The sequence below is a fragment of the Chenopodium quinoa genome, unplaced genomic scaffold, assembly GCF_001683475.1.
Source record: "Chenopodium quinoa cultivar QQ74 unplaced genomic scaffold, ASM168347v1, whole genome shotgun sequence".
NCBI classification, from domain to species: Eukaryota; Viridiplantae; Streptophyta; class Magnoliopsida; order Caryophyllales; family Amaranthaceae; genus Chenopodium; species Chenopodium quinoa.
Window position 1 is genome coordinate 162,127 of NW_018742890.1, and position 17,936 is coordinate 180,062.

At 35.1% G+C, this 17,936-nt stretch overlaps 1 protein-coding gene across 3 annotated transcripts; it reads right to left on the bottom strand.

The window, feature by feature from the left end:
* Positions 1–317: 317 nt before the first annotated feature.
* LOC110726891 (probable protein phosphatase 2C 59) lies at positions 318–8,459 on the bottom strand. 3 transcript variants are annotated; one of them, XM_021906409.1, is made up of 10 exons: positions 8,353–8,458; positions 7,941–7,998; positions 7,743–7,803; positions 4,255–4,382; positions 3,316–3,414; positions 3,051–3,209; positions 2,716–2,802; positions 2,538–2,629; positions 1,057–1,131; positions 318–874 (listed from the first exon to the last, which is right to left on the bottom strand). In XM_021906409.1, the coding sequence occupies exons 2-10, from the start codon at positions 7,966–7,968 to the stop codon at positions 620–622; spliced, it is 984 nt and encodes a 327-aa protein (XP_021762101.1). In that variant the 5' UTR covers positions 7,969–7,998; positions 8,353–8,458; the 3' UTR covers positions 318–619. The 3 variants fall into 3 exon arrangements, with proteins under 3 accessions (XP_021762101.1, XP_021762103.1, XP_021762102.1); XM_021906411.1 differs by lacking the exon at positions 7,941–7,998 and having other exon boundaries at positions 7,743–7,880; positions 8,353–8,459; XM_021906410.1 differs by having other exon boundaries at positions 7,743–7,998; positions 8,353–8,459.
* Positions 8,460–17,936: the final 9,477 nt, after the last annotated feature.

Genomic DNA, 17,936 nt, shown 5'->3' on the forward strand with positions numbered 1-17,936 from the left:
ATGGTTGAAGTTACTTTAATTTATTTTGAAGTTGTGAAAACAAGTTATTTCTCATATTAAGTGTTAAGTCTGCTCATTTAGTACTTTTGGTTCATATATGACTTTGACATGACCTAACTCATTGTTGGTTAATTCCAAAAACTAAGAAGAGAACGATATATCTTGTAAGAATATAAACGTATGAAAATGCATGACTTATCAGGTGTAAGAATGACACAACACAAAGTGGACTCATTGGAACTTTAAGAGCAACCTTTCCTTCATCATAGTTGATAAAATTATGCTACTAGTAGAAATAATGCTGAAACATTATCACATACAGAAAAATAATCAAAAGCAGATTTCAACTTCGGAATTAACATATTGGTATCATTAAGCTCCGTTACAAGTCAGTCATAATTAAGTATATCTATATAGTTAAATTAGATCATAACAAGAGCTCCAGAGCTTCTAAATTACAATTACATCAATACATGCGTACTTTTCACCTATGACCATTGCAATTTATGCTAGTCCACCCGATTCTCAATTAACCTATAAACAGATTGAAAATATCTTCTGCACCTATTTTTACAGACGATGAGGCTAGTTAAATGCTTAAGGAGCAGACCGAAAGATTTCAATGAGAGCCACCCTTAGAGGAATCACCCTGCTTGCCAGGAAGCTGATTTGAAGAATCACCTGAGTTCCTATTTGAGGAATCAGCCTGATTGCCAGAGACTCGATTCGAGGCATCATTGTGATAACAGTTGTCTAGGAACCGAACTACTACACAGGTGATGTTATCTGCACTGCCACGCTGATAAGCTTCTTTCATGAGCTTCTTTGCTGCTTCTTCAGAATCCTGGATGGGTTTCACCATATCAACTGCCTCCTGAAAATTTGTAGAAGAAAATTTAGTTTAATTGAGAATCGGGTGGACTAGCTTTCTGATGAAAGTTGGAACATAGCTTAAGACAATATGAAGTGAATAACGCAGGACAGATAGTTGATTGCAATGAAAGTCCAAATAATTGATTGGAATCAGTAACCAAGAAGGAGCATTAGAGGGCAAACCTCATTAGTGACAACATCCCACAATCCATCACTTGCAAGAATAAGGAACTCAAGAGAGCTGTCAACTTTCTCTTCCTGGTAGATAAAAAATAAAATAAAAATAAATAAATTAGTAACTTAATTGGGTATATTAAGTTTGTTTTTATCACAATAATAGTAAAAAAATTAAAGAAATAAAGAAAAATGCACACAAAACGGCTAGGCGAAGCTGTTCTAATATCCCAAGTATGGATATGTCTATAAAACTAAACCATTTGAGAGTACACACAGCATATGCGTCATGAGTTTGTATCGCTTACATGGGCATGGAGTAATAGTACAAGACATAGAGCCAATAGGCAACAAGTAGATGTTAAATACCAGCATCAACTGAAAATGCATCTGTGTACTGTTCTTACACTATGCAGCTATGAGGAAAAAAAAACAGAAAAGGGACAAAACAGAAAGATTTAGAAAAAAAATGTTTGCATATATACAAGAAGCGATAAGCAAGATCCTCTTCAAAATAATTTTAGCCACATAGATATTTAAACATGATCAGGAAACAAATATGAAACAGGAAAGATAGAAAAGCAGATTATTTAGATGGCAATCCATATTGGTGATGTAAATAATAATGTGTCCATATGATGAAATAATGTGTCCATATAATGAAATCCGATCAGCTCTGCACATTTCTGCAAGCATATTGTCACTTTATCTGGCTGGAATTATAGCTACTTCACATGTTCATTCTCCTAATGAATAGCAGGATATATTTACAAAGGTGCTAGGTTGACATCAATTTGAATTCTTCTCTCATAAGTTGGGCACTCAGGACTTTCATGCTCCACGCTCCAAGTTGAAGGGGAGCATTGAGGATGTATATATTGTTCTAGTTTATCTGTTAGGAGATTATTCTAGTTTTTTAATGTATATTGATTTCCTTCTGCCCAAGACTTATAGCATGTATATACTTCTCCCAGGGGCTAATGTGAACACGAAACAATATTTTGCATTCCTTTAGTGAATAGGGATTGGTAAGTGAATATAATTAAGATACATGCGTATCTTGCTCATAATGAAAAAGTCACCGAGGTTGAAGGACATGCGGATGACAATGGAGAAGAGAATTATCTCTGCTCTATGCCATCTATAGTAGAAATTCACGCAGCTACTTTCCAAACTATTTTGGATGCCAAAACAAATTTTCCGTAGTATAGTTAACAAATTAGGTATTTCACAATGCCCTTGGGTACATTGGTAACAAAGAGAGTGTAGACTATAGAGAAATATAAATAAAAAATTCTAGTAAAATCACATCATGTCATAATGCACTTGATGGGTTGAGACAACATGATGCTTATTTACAGATTAAAAGAGTGATAGCAATGATACTTCCAAATTTCAATAAATGAAAAGTGATATTGTAGAATCTTATATCAAGAATTCTATGATGGAGACAGTTAATAATCATCTAACCATGAATTTCTTCACCTGACCTTAATCTCAGGGTCAGCAACCACGTATTGCTTCAAGAGTTTGTCACCAAAAGCACGAGAAACAGCAAGAACACCTCCAACCCTCCAAGTTCCTGTTATCAAGTGTCAGCCATGAAAAAAACTAAACTAATTACTGACGGAACTGAGATCAAAAGGATTGAGTAACAAAATTCCCTACCAGCCCACATAACAAAACCTCCTGCATCCTCAATACGTTGTCGTTCATCACTTTGATCTGGCTTATGATCTCGGGAAACAGCAATTGCTGCAAACATATGGTACAATGATGGATCAAAATTAGATTAGAACATCTCAGGAATTTGTAATTGGTTACCCAAAATCTCCCCTTTCAAAACACTTTAGCAAAGTTTTGATGGTGCTTTATAAGCTATATATATACGGTTGAATGCAGCCCATAAATAGTAAATACAGTAAAAGGTATATTTGGAAATCTGACTAGCAAATAAGGCTGCGACAGGATGTAATTATGTAACATGTTCATAAAGCACTTGCCTTCACCACCGCGGCATATAACAGCCCTGGAATCACCAACATTGGCAACCAATAAACGATCACCGACAAGGATAGCAGTGGAAGCAGTGGATCCAGCGTCTCTGTTCTGGGAGTTCTCAGATTTTAGAAATTCTGAATCTGTATGGCTGTAAGTTTCAGCTGCAATAATAAATGAAATTAAAACAAACAAAACACCATGATAACCAAGTAATTCAGCTTTATTAGAGCATTGTCAAGACAAGCTACAGAGCTCTGGGAGCAAAACCTATAGCTGATTTGGTATCAGCAATGAACTTTGGGTGCTTAATCAGATTGCTAAAAAGATGGTGTTTCACATATTCAGCAGCTCGAACACCACCATGTCCTGCAAGAAAAAAGTTGTAACATAGTAGCATTAACACACATTGACGACTGAAAATACAAAATAAAATTAAGTTAGCCTCAATTATATCAAATTTAGCACTGTCAATGGGCACAGAAACGATCTTCCAAATCCTAGCTCATTAATACAACATGGTGAACCATATACAATGATGAGCATATTTTTCAAACCAAAATGTACAGCTAAATTCACTCTTGTTCCCATTCATGTCTCACATCCATTATATAAAACCTGCTATGAAACTGATCTAAACTCATAATGCATTTGCGCCTCGTAACTATCTATTGCTGAAGGCTATGTTTAGAAACTTTGAAGCAGTTACCCACAGGCCACAGATGTACCAAAAGAAAGATATACAAAGAAATAAAGCCGTGAAAGGTGAAACAATTGGCCATCAAATTGCAATCATTACGTTTGAGAAAATGACCAAGCGAAGAACTTCTCAAGCATTAATTTGTTGTTGAGTATAGTAATATCACAGCGAAATCTATACTTTACAAAGACCCCGTAACATGCAATCATTGCTTGGAAAAGGATAGACAATCAATAAGACATTGTTAAAAAAAAAAAAAAAGGTACACAAAGCTAATTAATTCTAGTAATGGTAAATTCATACTTATCACTGTGCACAATTTACAAAAGCAATGTCAAGTTCGGCATATCAACAAAATTCCAGACCCACCAACAAAACAAAGTATCCATCTCTATGACAATACACAAATTTCATGATATTTGAAACAATGATTCAGAGTTGACAAAAGATGACAAAACTAGTATCACTATCAGAAAGCAGGGATTGGAAGTCAAGAGAAAGAAACATACCATCAAAAACACCAAACAAGCCAACTATCTCTCCATCAACACCATCAATTCTAGTCTCATAAAAATCTTCCATTGATGACCTTTTCCCAGCAGAGCTTGCATATCCATAGCTAAACTTGCCGTTTTGACTGTTTACATGAAGATCACTTCACAATTAGTAAAATGGGAAAGTCAAACTCACCGTCTTAAACACCCATCAATATAACGAATTGACAACCTTGATTGATTGCGTATTGAGGTTGCAAACACAGTGGCACACATTAGTGATAAAAAATTCTACTTAAGCTAGCACAGGTAATTTCAAGTTTCAACAATGTTTTAGACCATCAAGGAAGACATACATAATCAAACTTGTGAACGAATCTGTTCATGGCAGTGGGGTACACCTTTGTTACAATATATATACTATTTCCTCTGTTCTTTTTTAGTTGACAAATTTTGTTAATCACCTTTGCAGTAAAATTATAAAACGTTGATACAAATAATATATACAATAAGACGATTCAAACTAGATCCACATGACTATATAATAGCTATAAGGTCATCAAAGATAGTCAAAGTAAAGTTTGTGAATACTATCAAAAGTCAAAACATGTCAACTAAAAAAGAATAGAGGAAGTATTTACATTATTTCTAATTACCTAGAGCTATGTCCATTTCTCAAAAGAAAAAAAAAAAAGCTAAGGTGGACCCGTGGGACCAGACCAACCATCTGAACCCCCCCCCCCTCCCAAATAAAAAAAAGAATGCTTTATCCACGTAATCTGCCCTCCCAAAGTCCTATATCAGAGTTTTTGAGCCCCAAGGTTAAATATCCATAAGATCACACTAAGACCCTTATTCCTAATTTCCTAGTCTATGCTTTGGCAGGAAATTGATGGCCACTATATGAGAAGTTTCTACAATAGCAACTGCAAATAAAAATATCAATGAAGACCCTTTGCTTGATCATATACAAGACTTATTTATTAAAGTGAAGGCCTTCCTCAAAATACTATTCTTCAAAGTTCAAAGTAACTTCATCAAGGACAACAGACACAACATGCAAACATCCCCACACCCTAATCTCTAATCCCCCTTTTCTTCTCATATATCCCTGGCATATTTGCCCATTCATGGAATCTTTTACCAACAGTGGATTGAGATGGAAGGAAGACTTATCTTTTGTACTTCAAAAGGCTGCAACAAGAGGATTTGGCATCATAAAGAACTACATTAAGCTGTCAGACTATCATCTAAACAACACCAGTTGATAATACACAGCATACTCACAACAGAGTCAATTTGAGACAACAAAAATGTCCAGTGAGAACTTAGCTAGGTTCAGATGTAGTTCTAAGGGGAAATTTCTCATGTTAGGGTTCTTTCTAAGGAAATCTGGTTGCATTTCAAAGCGACATGCAGGTGCTTGTTACACCAACTGTAATGGTAAGATGCAATAAGGTGGAAATTTGTTTCTCACTGAAGTGATAATTCTCCATACCATCCAGAAAATGATAGCCAGAAAGTAAGATTTACTCTTTATAGAAAATAGATTAGAAGTCATCCACAGTGTTGAGGATGACAGACTGATAGAGAATAGAGACCTTCACCATCAACTAGAATTAAGGGGTTGTTTGGTTCGTCAAGCTAGAATGGAATGATACGGAGTCTTATACTAGGGAGGTATGGATTCTAAACCTCATAGGGCCCATACTAGTCTAAACTTGTTTGATTCATTTGTTCGAATGGTTTTTACTTTAAATTAAAGTAATTGATTGTGAAGGCCTGTATGGGATTCTAGGGGGATGCCGGGATGGGGTAGAGTTAGAACCTTCTTGGTATGAGATTTCATACCTAAAACGCCTAACCAAACAATGAAATGGATGGAATAGACTCTAACTTCACTCCAAAAGAATCAACCAAAACGACCCCTAAGTGCTTCCAATGGATAAGAGAGACGTCAGTACACGACCTCACACACGGGCATGAATATGAGGAAGCATGCTCTCCAAGGTACACGAGGTCACGAGAATAAAAAGCATTATCATGATGAGAGTATGAAGAAATATACAAGGTGAGACACATTGTTCAACTAAAGCAATATTTTAAGGCCACAATATCACCATGATTTGCATATTTATTATCCCATTACCACATAATTAAGGCTCAAATAAGATCAATAATTAACAAGGGTCTGATAGTAATTTTCAAAAAAGGCATCAAGCACTCCAAGCTTTGAAAGGCGTGACTCTTGATTTTGTGAGTATCAACAAAATTACGCAAACGTCCCATAAAATTAGACATGGAATTTAGAAGCCAACTATTAAGGGCACTCTAAGGGGCAATGATCAATGATAACCAAAATGGAAGTTACCAGGAATAGGTTTAAGTGTTGAACCGCTTAAGTGTGTCCCCACATTGACATGGGGAAAAGGCTTTAAGTCAATAACTGAGGATGCTATCATCAAGAATAAGCTTAGTCCTATTACTTTTATAGAGATTGAAGGGTTTTATTCTGAAAGTGCATACTTAATCTTAGGCGGATCAATGGTTTGGACAAGCATCAGTTGCATAATCAAACTCCTATTATTTATTTCCATGGTACTATATTCAAGAACCTTATATTAATCCTCCTAAGAGAAAGGAACAAGACAAGAGTGTGGCCATTCTTGATAGCGGAACTGGTGAGTTCAGATATATGGTTTAAAAGGAGACCAGAATCTGATTGCTCATGTTAGAAATTTTATTGCAATGCAACAGGCAGAAGAGGGTTGAGATATACTCAGGCAAGCCTCATATCTATGACATTTTGGAGCAAAGTGAACCATCTCCTAACAAAGCTGAATATTGCAGAAATGAGGTCAGAGACTTTTGTTTAGAGATAAAGTGGTTTCCTCATCGGCATGCAGTGAGGAGATCTCATCCTCCACTTAATGTTTTCTTGTTCTTCAAAATCTTTTCAGATAGAAAAGGTATACAAGTATAAACTTTGAACGGAAATAAAAAATCATTGACACATCTTCACAACTCAACAGAGTTTAATGTCATGTAAGAAACCAAATGCATTCTAATTCTATATATTCTTCCTCCTTGAATGCGTATGGAAAGTCACAATTCTCAATGTTAGATACATGATTTATTAAGCTCTTTCAGGCTGGCAACATAGGATTTTTACTTATAACTTGAGGAAAAAAAATGTGGACAATTGGCTAATTCACAAGAGTACCAATGACATTAAAAAAAATAAAAATAAACTCATACTAATTGCCCCAAACCATGCATCATCACGCCCACAATCCACATAACAATTGCACACACAAACAAAAGTCCTAATCCTCAAGCCATCAGTACCTAATGAATTTCTAGAGATTAAAAAGTGGCAAGCTAGGATAATTATAGGATATTGACAATCTCAAGAGCATAAAACAATATCATAAAACACACACATAAAGCTAAATCTCTAAAATTATAAAGTGAGACACTGAAAAGAGCAAAAAGAAAATCACCTGAGGCCGCCGCCTGTGACGGGTTGTTCCTCGGCATGAATTTGATTGGAGGATTGCAACACTGAATCAAGGTAACCCATTTCACAGCTCAAATTTTCACAAACCCAACAACTTCAACACTCTTTAATCTGATCGAAACTAACAACAATAACAATGAAAGAAGTCAAAATAAACCCTAAATTCATTAACCAAATCAACCTGTAGGTGGTGGCACCCGTAGAAACATTTCCAATTACTGATAAGAACCAAATCCAACCTGAAAAACCGTACAAAAAATGTTGCTTGTAATAACAATAAAACCCAAATTTTCAAAGACAAGATCAGATTAGAAGCAAATTGAAAATAACCGATTTGAAATAGAATCAAATTTCAAAAAAAAAAAAAAAAAAAAAAAAAAAAAAACTAAAATCTGATAGAAATCAATGCAGAATGAAAATTGAAAATGACAGAAGAAAATAAATCCAAAATCATAAATTACAAGCAAAGATCAAGAGAGATTATGATGCATAATACAATCCAAATACATGAAAATTACAAGAAAGCAAGATCAATCAGCATTACCCAGAAAATAAAGCTACAAACTTTAGAAAGAGGGTACCACAGAAAATACCTGTATGTAGAAAAACCAATCAAGCAAACCAAGAAAAAGGGTGAGAGTGTGTGAATATGAAGAAATTAAATAGTGGGTTTCAATTTGTTTATTATTTAATTTAATTATTTTTCTTTTAAAGTTATTATTTGGGATAGTTGGTTTGACAATGCAAAAGGTGATGTGGGGAAATGGGGGAAAAGAGAGAAGTTTGATTGGAATTTACACACCATTAAATCTTTGATTAGCAGCAATTCTATTTTTGGCTAATAAGGAAATTTTTAATTAGTAATTTTGTAATTATTGTGGGTTAAGCTTAAGCATGCCTGATAAATGGAAGAGCTAAAAATTGAGAGGATGATTTAGTTAAAAGGTTAAAAATAGAAAACAAATATATATATTTAGGGAATGTCATTAATTGAACTTATGGATTGGATATCACAATTCACAAATTTCAATTTTATGCCCATAATAAACGCGGGTTTTTTTTTTTCCCTTTCGTTAATAGTAAAATTAATCAATAATTATATACAAAAAGTTAAATAAAAAAGAGAGAATAGTGAGATAAACTTTCTACTATACTTCAGAAGAAATTTTGTCGTAAACTATCACTGAATATCATTTTGTCAATAACTGACCGCTTAATTTTATTTTATTTTTAAATATAAAACTTCCCTTATATTTTTAAAACCTTTAACAGCAGTACTACCCATTTGTGAATTTCGACAAGAATATAATCTCCAGCAAATTGGGCTCAATTTTTATGTTTAACTCTTAAAATAGGTTCTAACCAAAGTACTCCTTCTCATCTTCTCTTCACAAAATCACATCTAAAAACCCAATTTCTTTTTGGAAAAAAATTTCTCGGAATAATCCCATCTTTGGGCATCCGCCCAAAATAATTTCACCTTTTGATTATTTTTAAATAATCTAACCTTTATACTTAATTCGCTCAAAATGCATGCACCCGAATGACCAGTAACCGATTGAAGAGGTAATTTTTTTTAATATTATGTTTAATTTACACGTGTGATCTGTCTAAAATTAAAAAATTAAGCATTTAACTATAATTACATTAAATAAACAAATTATAAATAAATAAAAAAAAAAGCCCAGCTAGTCAGCCACCCTCCTTCCCCACAACCACTATCAGCCCCTGCCAGCGGCCGACGCCGGCGACCATCTCCATCCCTCGGCGAACCCCACTCCCCATCCTTTCCCCTAACCACGAAACCCGACCCATCCTTTTTACCCATGCCCGGTTTCCCCTCCCACTACCCCGACACCACCCATTTCCCCCTTTCCCTCCATCGGAAACTGCCCCCTTCCCAAACCTGAATCGACCCTCATCGACCTTCCCACCCAGGGTATAGGGTCGCCGGCGACGAAGGAGGGAGGTGATCGCTGGTCAACGACCGCTGGAAAGGGGATGGGGCCAGGTTGGCAGTGCCCACTGGGAGGTGGTTGGGATTTTTCGAATTTTTTTTTCTTAGTTTTTTGATTTATTTTATTTATTTGATATTATTATTTATTGTAATTTTTTTTTTTAGCAATCACATGCCGCCACGTGTTTGGTAACTTGTTATAACAAGTTACATTATCGGTTGCGGCCAATTTAAACGGATTAGGTATAAAGGTCGGATTATTTAAAAATAACCCAAAGATGAGATTATTTAAAAATAATTCAAAGATGGGATTATTTTTAACAGACGCCTCCAAAATAGAATTATTTCGGACAATATTTTTTTTTTTTTAAGAAAGAAAAAATTAGTGGGTTTTTGTGAAGGGAAGATAAGAAAGGGGTGAGTAGTTATATATATGAGGCCATGAGGGTTACACCTATTGTAGGAGTAATAAATAAAAATGAGTCACACCCCATCGGAGATTTTTGCCGGATTTTACAAATGGGTGGTTCTACTCTACAAGTAGTTTTTTGGAAAAAAAATTTAACCGATTAATTATTGACAAAATGAAAGATTCTATGAATAATTCTTGTCAAAAGTATTTATGTTTGGTGGCACAACATGTAGAAACCAACATCAAGAATAATCATACATTTTACAAATTTAGCTTAGAGGGGCAATATGGAGAAGGGCAACGTATCTATTAAAAAAATGATCAGACTTGTCTACTAGCAGGGATTAAGCATGATTAGGCAAATAGGAATTTCAATTTTAATGGTGTAAATGGACAATAGAGCATGTGTAGAAGCTATGGTGGTGCACGCGAATCAACAAGGAGGCAAATGGAAGTGTTATACTACGTATATAGACCTAGATGCAAGTTGACTAAATTGATCATTATTACTTGTATTTTGTTGAGCTTGTTCTATCTTCACGTAACACTTTACCTTTTCATATATATATATATATACTTAGGAAATGATCTAATTAATTATCATTCACGGGGAGATCACCATTTAAAAGAGTTACAACACTAAACAAAAAAAACTCAGTATCCCACACCAACAGTGACGGAGCTAGAATTTTAATAATGATAGGGCACCGTATTACTGGAACACTTTTATCAAAGTCTTAAATATTTTTAAGAAAATTAATCAAGACATATTTACATATAAAAAAAGAAATAAATAAAATAAATAAGGACATTAAGCAAAAAAAAAGAAGAGAGATTTTAAAAAAAAAAATGTTGGGCGACCCCTAGGCTACAAGTAAGTTTAAATAGTATAATAAACTTTGTATTTTATTTAAATGAATTTTACTAACTACTTGAAATTCCATTGATTGAGTTTATATAGTAAAAAATAAGATACCAAAATAATATCAAAACATATGATCTACCTCAAGATATACACCATATCTACTCAATCAAATCCTATAATAAAGGAAATAATATCCTTCACAATATATCATGAATCCTAACATAAGTTAAATGTGACACATGTCACTTTGTAACTGGTAGATTTTTTTCTTACAATTTTCTTACTAAAAGAAATTGATTTTAATTTTTTTTTTTTAAAAATAACCCCCAAACAGCCCTTACCTTATCACCACTATCCCAGCACCAGCCTAGCCTAGAGCCCCTTCACTAACCCGGCCCACTCGCCACCAGCCTAGAGCCCCTTTACTAACCCGACCCACCCCACCTAGCCCCACTAGCCTCTAACTCTTTCTCCGACCACCCTTATATTACCCTAGCTACCCTAACCTACTAGCTTAAAAGCCCCCCACCCCAACCCACGACCACCAACCCGAAAAGGCGAAAACCCTACCCCTTATCCTCCACCATAATTGAAACCTTGCCCTCACAAAGGGGTAGGTGGTCAGGGCGGGGTGTGGTAGTTTAGGGTTAGGAGTAAGGTTGAGGGTCGGTGTCCCTAGGGGAACTAGAAAATTTTTATTAGGGGGGCCAAACTACATAGTAATATCTCGCGCATGAAAATAGAATGGAGTATATTTAATATAAAAAAAGAATGAGATTAAAAAAAAGTCATTGGGAGAAGATTCGAACTTGAGAGTTAGAGAATTCAATTTTTACACAAAATCAACTCATTTATAATACAATTAACATAATCTCATGCCAAAATTTTATAAATAACCAAAACCAAGGGGAGGCCAAGGCCCATCCCAGTCCCCCTTGGTTCCTCCCCTAGTCACGGAGGGGCATGTTTTCACGAGGGTTGGACTTGTATCTCCTACGACATCGTCGTCTTTGTAATCCCCGTAGAGGATAGTGAAGCAAAATCCAAAAACGTGTTGATCTAAATCCAAATAAGTAATATCTAGTGCAAAGAGAAAGGAGGCAGTTGATGAACAAAATGATATAGTAAAATAAATGTCAAGGGAATTCCAGCGATTTCTATTAAGAAAATCAAGATATATATATACTCATGTAGTCATGTTCGTCGTCTAATTTGTTAAAAATATAGAATCATTACATGACAATAGTAATTTAATTAACCATATCCAAAAATTGAAAACAAAAGTAGATTATAAAGATGAAATATTTTCATTGACACAGAATTAGTAAGCCAACGACTAATTGCATTACCTTTCAAGGTTACTCTAAATAATAAACGGGTTTTTTTTTCGTTGAACAGAATTTTCATATTCAAATAATACAAATAGAAAATTTTGTGCCTGATTTATAGCAAAAAATATAGACTTTTTTTTTTTTGAATAGTAGACTATTTGAATACATACTATCCCTTAAAAAGTACTATAACAAACTTCTCGAATACTTGCGGTTTAACTAAAAAAAAAAACCTTGTATTTGATATTATAAGATTCATGACTAATTCTGTGTCAACGAAAGAATAGAAAGTTTTGTGCCTAATTTATAGCAAAGATTATAGACTAGAAACAACAAAGTTCTTCGTTCTTTGAGAAACAAATAAAAAAAACCTTTGATTAAAATGAAAAGTAGAAGATAAAAAGAAGCTAAAACTATGATGCATCTAGTTCATGACAAGCTCCATCGTCACACCATTATATGGCTTTATGTCCTTCTTTTTAATGGCGTCGTATCGTCATTTCTTTGCTTTTATAGCTTTCGAAGATTGCATTATTGTAAGAAACAAGAAGATGATCAGGTTAAACATTACTACTACATCATTGCAGGGAGCTTAGCATTTTGTGCAACCAATCATAATGTGTGTTACATTACTTATTGTTATACGTAAAGTAAAAATAAATCTAACCTTTTATTCAAAAATAAATTATATAAATATTAATCTTTTAATAGGGTTTGCTAGGGTGGTTGTATTGTTGGTGGCATGTATTCAGGTGTTTCAAATCTCGGATAAATCATCGACGGCGGGTTTTTATGCTGTACTAGGGTCGTTAGTAGGGAGTTTTTGCCTGGCTGAGTATATGAGTTTGTTGGAAGGAGTTGGGGTAATTGATGTTGCTGTTGAAAGAGATTTGGGGTTTTTCAAGTTTGGTTATTCAATATTATCTTAAAAATAGCTTTGGTTTGGGTTACTATGTTTAGTCATTGTTGTGTTAGTAGAGTTAGCAAATTTTCTTGTTTTTGCTTTTCGGAAAATGATAAACTACAAATTGCTAATGGATTTTCGGTTTTTGCTTTACCCACTAAAATGCCAAGTATGGTACCACAAGGTGCAACAAATATTGTTGTTGCTAAAATTAAGGAGTAATACCTTAATTTTAAACTATTTGTTGAAAGAAAGTGTTAGAGCCAAATTAAAACATTTTTCAAGCCAACTATAAGGCTTACACATAATTGGAAAAAACCAACTATTAGGCTTGAACATAATTGGAACAGGCCAACTATTAAGTTGCCAAATGATTGCAACAAAGTTGCAATAATATTTTTGATTAAAAGGTGTAGATTAGGCATATTTGTTGAGAATCAAAAATTTGAAAGTAAGATCTAATATAACTTATATAAGATGAGTTTTTTTTTTTTTTCAGGGAGGAGATGAGTTAAATAGGCATCACTTCATGCATATATATATATATAGGAGTATAATTTGTCTCGTTTTTTTACCTAACCAATCCAAGAGCATCTAATCTAATTATAATAAATTAATAATACAATGAATAACTGTAGACTTTCAGCAAAAAAAAAAAAAAATTTGAAGTAGTTTTTTTTTTTTTTTTTTAAAGAAAATTTTTAAGTAGTTTAAAACTCCATAATACAATCTTTCCACTCCTGTCCGTTCAAAAGAAAAAAAAATATCCATAATATAAACTTCTTTTAACTAAGTTTAACTGATTAAATTATAATGCTACATGTATTTTATTATAATATATATGCAATATTCTTAAAAATTTTACGATGAAATCATTGAAATGTACATCATTAATTTGGAGAAATTTGAAATTGCCATTACCAATGCATGTATGTGTAAACAAATATGTACAACGTATAAATTAAAGTCAAGCTAAGTATTACAGCTTGTAACCCAAACTAATTTGATTTGAAAAACTCGATATTATAATTACTCTATATGTGATCATGACATGATTATCTTGGCAAGAAAATAGGAAATCCAACAATTTTTCAGATGAAACACCTTTTAAGTTTATACTATCTCATAATGTTTTGATAGACATAGTAAAGTGAGGAATATTACATCTGTGTTATGTTGCGTTGGTGTTGATCTACACGATACTTTTTAAACATTAATTTTTATTTAAATTAAAATGAAAATAAAAATAAAAATATGAATGAATTATGTGTTTTTATAAGACTGAAAAAGAATACTTGAATTGGGAATCTGCTTTTGCCCTGGAATCATGAGTGTCAAGGAAATGGCTTTCGTGAGTCCCTGAAATATTTACTAGCAATGATGCAACCCTTTTAAAGCTGTAGTACTGACACATGTGTATATTATCTTCCCTTAACTGTCACAGACCTAAGACATACCAAGGCTTTGGTGGACAGTATGTTTTAGTTTGGTGGGTTCATTAATGTATATGCTATTTGCTACAACATTTGGTAGGTCCCTGAAATAATCTCTCTCTTTCCTCCTTTTATTTGGAAGGGACAGAAGGTCCTAGAATCCCTAACCCTTCATTTGCCTTCACTGAACAGCAATCTTATAACCCTTGCCAACCCAAGAATCACGTGGCCCAACCTTTATCCACCTTGCCATGTGACCATGATCCAACTCAGCCCAAAAACCACAAAAACCACACGGCCCAAAGTGACTTCACCCAGAAACCCACGAACCAAATTAACGCAGCCCAAAAACCCAAAACACCTACCCGAAATGAAATCAGACCCTTGGGCCTTGTATGCAAACAATTATCCAACACTTGGATTTTTGATTGTGGTGCCACCGATACAATGACATATGAGCCTTCCGATATTGTATCTCCTACCGATTCCCACCGTACCAAAATCCAAACTGCAAATGGCGAGTGTATACCTATCACCCAGGCCGGAACTGTGGATGTTACTTTTGATATTCGTTTACAGAACTGTCTTTTAATTCCTAGTCTTACTCATAAACTTTTGTCTATTAGTCGGTTAACTAGGGAACTTAATTGTACTGTTCTTATGACATCTTCTGAGTGTATTGTGTAGGATGCTCAGACGAGACGGATCATTGGTCATGGTACTGAACGAGGAGGACTGTATTATGTGGATGGAACGACTCAAAATGGTACCGCTTTGCTTGCCCATGGATCACCGGAACATCAACTTAGGATGTGGCACCGCCGGTTAGGACACCCTTCCTTAGGTTATCTCAAACAATTATTTCCCTCTTTGAAAAACATTGTGGTAGACTTAGATTGTGAAGCATGTGTGTTAGCTAAAAGCCATAAACATTCATATTATCCTAGTTTGACTAATAGTATGTAATCAACCATTTTCCTTGATTCATTCTGATGTATGGGGACCAGCTCCGGAATTTTCATTTCATGATTATTCATATTTTGTTCTATTTGTGGATGATTTACTCGTATGGGTTGGGTGTATTTTTTGAAACAAAAATCTGAAGTGTTTGATGTCTTTGTTAAATTCTACTACATGATTTGTACTCAGTTCAGTGCTCAACCCAAAATTTTGCGATCTGATAATGGGGGGGAGTATATTACCTTAGACATGGAACAGTTCATTCTTGATCATGGCCTTATTCACCAGACCACTTGTCCTGACACACCTCAACAGAATGGTATGGCAGAACGGAAAAACAGAACCCTTCTTGAAATCACCCGAGCTATTATGATAGAATCTCATGTCCCTGTCTATTTCTGGCTTGAAGCTATTGCTACTGCTACCTACCTCACTAACAGACTTCCCACAAAACCCCTCAACTATGCCACTCCTCTTGACACTCTTGGTTCACATGTTTCAATTCCCTCCTCACACTCATTACCTCCTAGAGTTTTTGGATGTGTTGTCTATGTTCATCTTCCGAAAAGAGTTCGCACCAAACTGGAACCTAGGGCTGTTAAATGTGTTTTTATTGGGTATGGGGAAAATCAAAAGGGGTATCGGTGTTATGATCCTATCCAAAATAAAGTCTATACTACTTTGGATTGTGAGTTCTTTGAACAGTCTTACTACTATACCCAGCCTAGTCCTCAGGAGGAGAGTCTGAGTGATGACCTTAGCTGGTTGACATATCCAGAAGTGATGACTCTAGATCCTACAACACAAGTAGGTAATACCGCCGATGTTGCTCCTGAAACATCAGTCTCTTCTCCTCCTTCTACTTCAATTCCGTCTAATGAGCATCCATCTCTTACTCCTGTTCTATCTGATGAGCATTCACCTGATAACTCACCAGTAGAGGTAACCTCTGAAAACTCTGAAACTGATAATGTTCCTGAAACTAATAATTTTTCTAGTGACGTTGCATTAGACAGATATCAGTTACCTCCCAGGAGTACAAGAGGAATTCCTCCAAGAAGGTATGATCCAGAGTATGAGTCTCAACGGCGAGATATCCTGTAGAGAAAATTAGCAATGAGAACTTGTCCAGTACGGCTATAGCTTTTTCTGCTTCTCTATACTCCTCTGACATTCCTAAAACTGTTGAAGATGCCCTTGGGAACAAAAAGTGGAAGCAAGCTATGGAGGATGAGTACGTAGCTCTACAAAAAAAACAACACATGGGAGAAATGCATTCTTCCCAAAGGAAAGAAAAAGGTGGGTTGTAGATGGGTATTCTCCATCAAATACCGAGCAGATGGAACCATTGAAAGATACAAGGCTCGTTTAGTGGCAAAAGGGTATACCCAGACATATGGAATTGACTACTCCGAGACTTTTTCCCCTGTTGCCAAGATTGATACAATACGAGTCTTGTTCTCAATAGCAGCAAACAAGGAGTGGCCTCTATATCAGTTTGATGTTAAAAATGCTTTTTTTCACGGTAGTATTGAGGAAGAAGTGTATATGGAGGCACCTCCAGGGTACTCTCACGAATTCAGAGATGAAGAAGGGTGTAGACTGAGGAAAGCTCTTTATGGTCTAAAACAGTCTTCTAGAGCATGGTTCGGAAGGTTCACAAAAGCTATGAAGAAGTTTGGGTATAACCAGAGCAATTCTGATCACACCTTGTTCTTGAAAAGGAACAGAGATAGAATTACCTGCCTGTTGATTTATGTAGATGATGATATGATTATCACTGGAAATGATGAAGAGGAAATCAATGATTTAAAGGGAAAATTGTTTCAAGAATTTGAGATGAAAGACTTAGGGACTCTCAAGTACTTTCTGGGCATAGAGGTTCTGAGGTCGAAACAAGGTATCTTCATTCACCAGAGAAAGTATATCCTTGATCTCCTGGTAGAAACTGGAATGCTAGACTGTAAACCAGCTGAGACACCAATTGCAACTAATCATGGTCTTCAAATTCTTGAAGCAGGGGCAAAATTGGCAGAAAGAGAACAATATCAGAAGATTGTGGGAAAACTCATATACTTAGCTCACACAAGACCAGACATAGCCTATGCTATAGGAGTAGTGAGTAGGTTTATGCATCTTCCACAAGTACAACACATGACAGCAGTTATGAGGATTTTGAGATATTTGAAGGGAACAAGCTGTACAGGAATCTATTTCGCCCAAAATGGTCATCTTGATCTAATTGCATATACAGATGCCGACTGGGCAGGATATCATGATGGCAGAAACTGGGTACTTTACTGTAGTGGGAGGTA

Coding starts and splice junctions, on each gene's coding strand:
- LOC110726891 (XM_021906409.1), bottom strand. CDS start 7,968: ATGTTTCTACGGGTGCCACCACCTACAG. Junction 4,383..7,742: donor GTCACAGGCGGCGGCCTCAG/GTGATTTTCTTT, acceptor TCATGTAAACAG/TCAAAACGGCAAGTTTAGCT. Junction 2,803..3,050: donor TATATGCCGCGGTGGTGAAG/GCAAGTGCTTTA, acceptor ATATGTTTGCAG/CAATTGCTGTTTCCCGAGAT.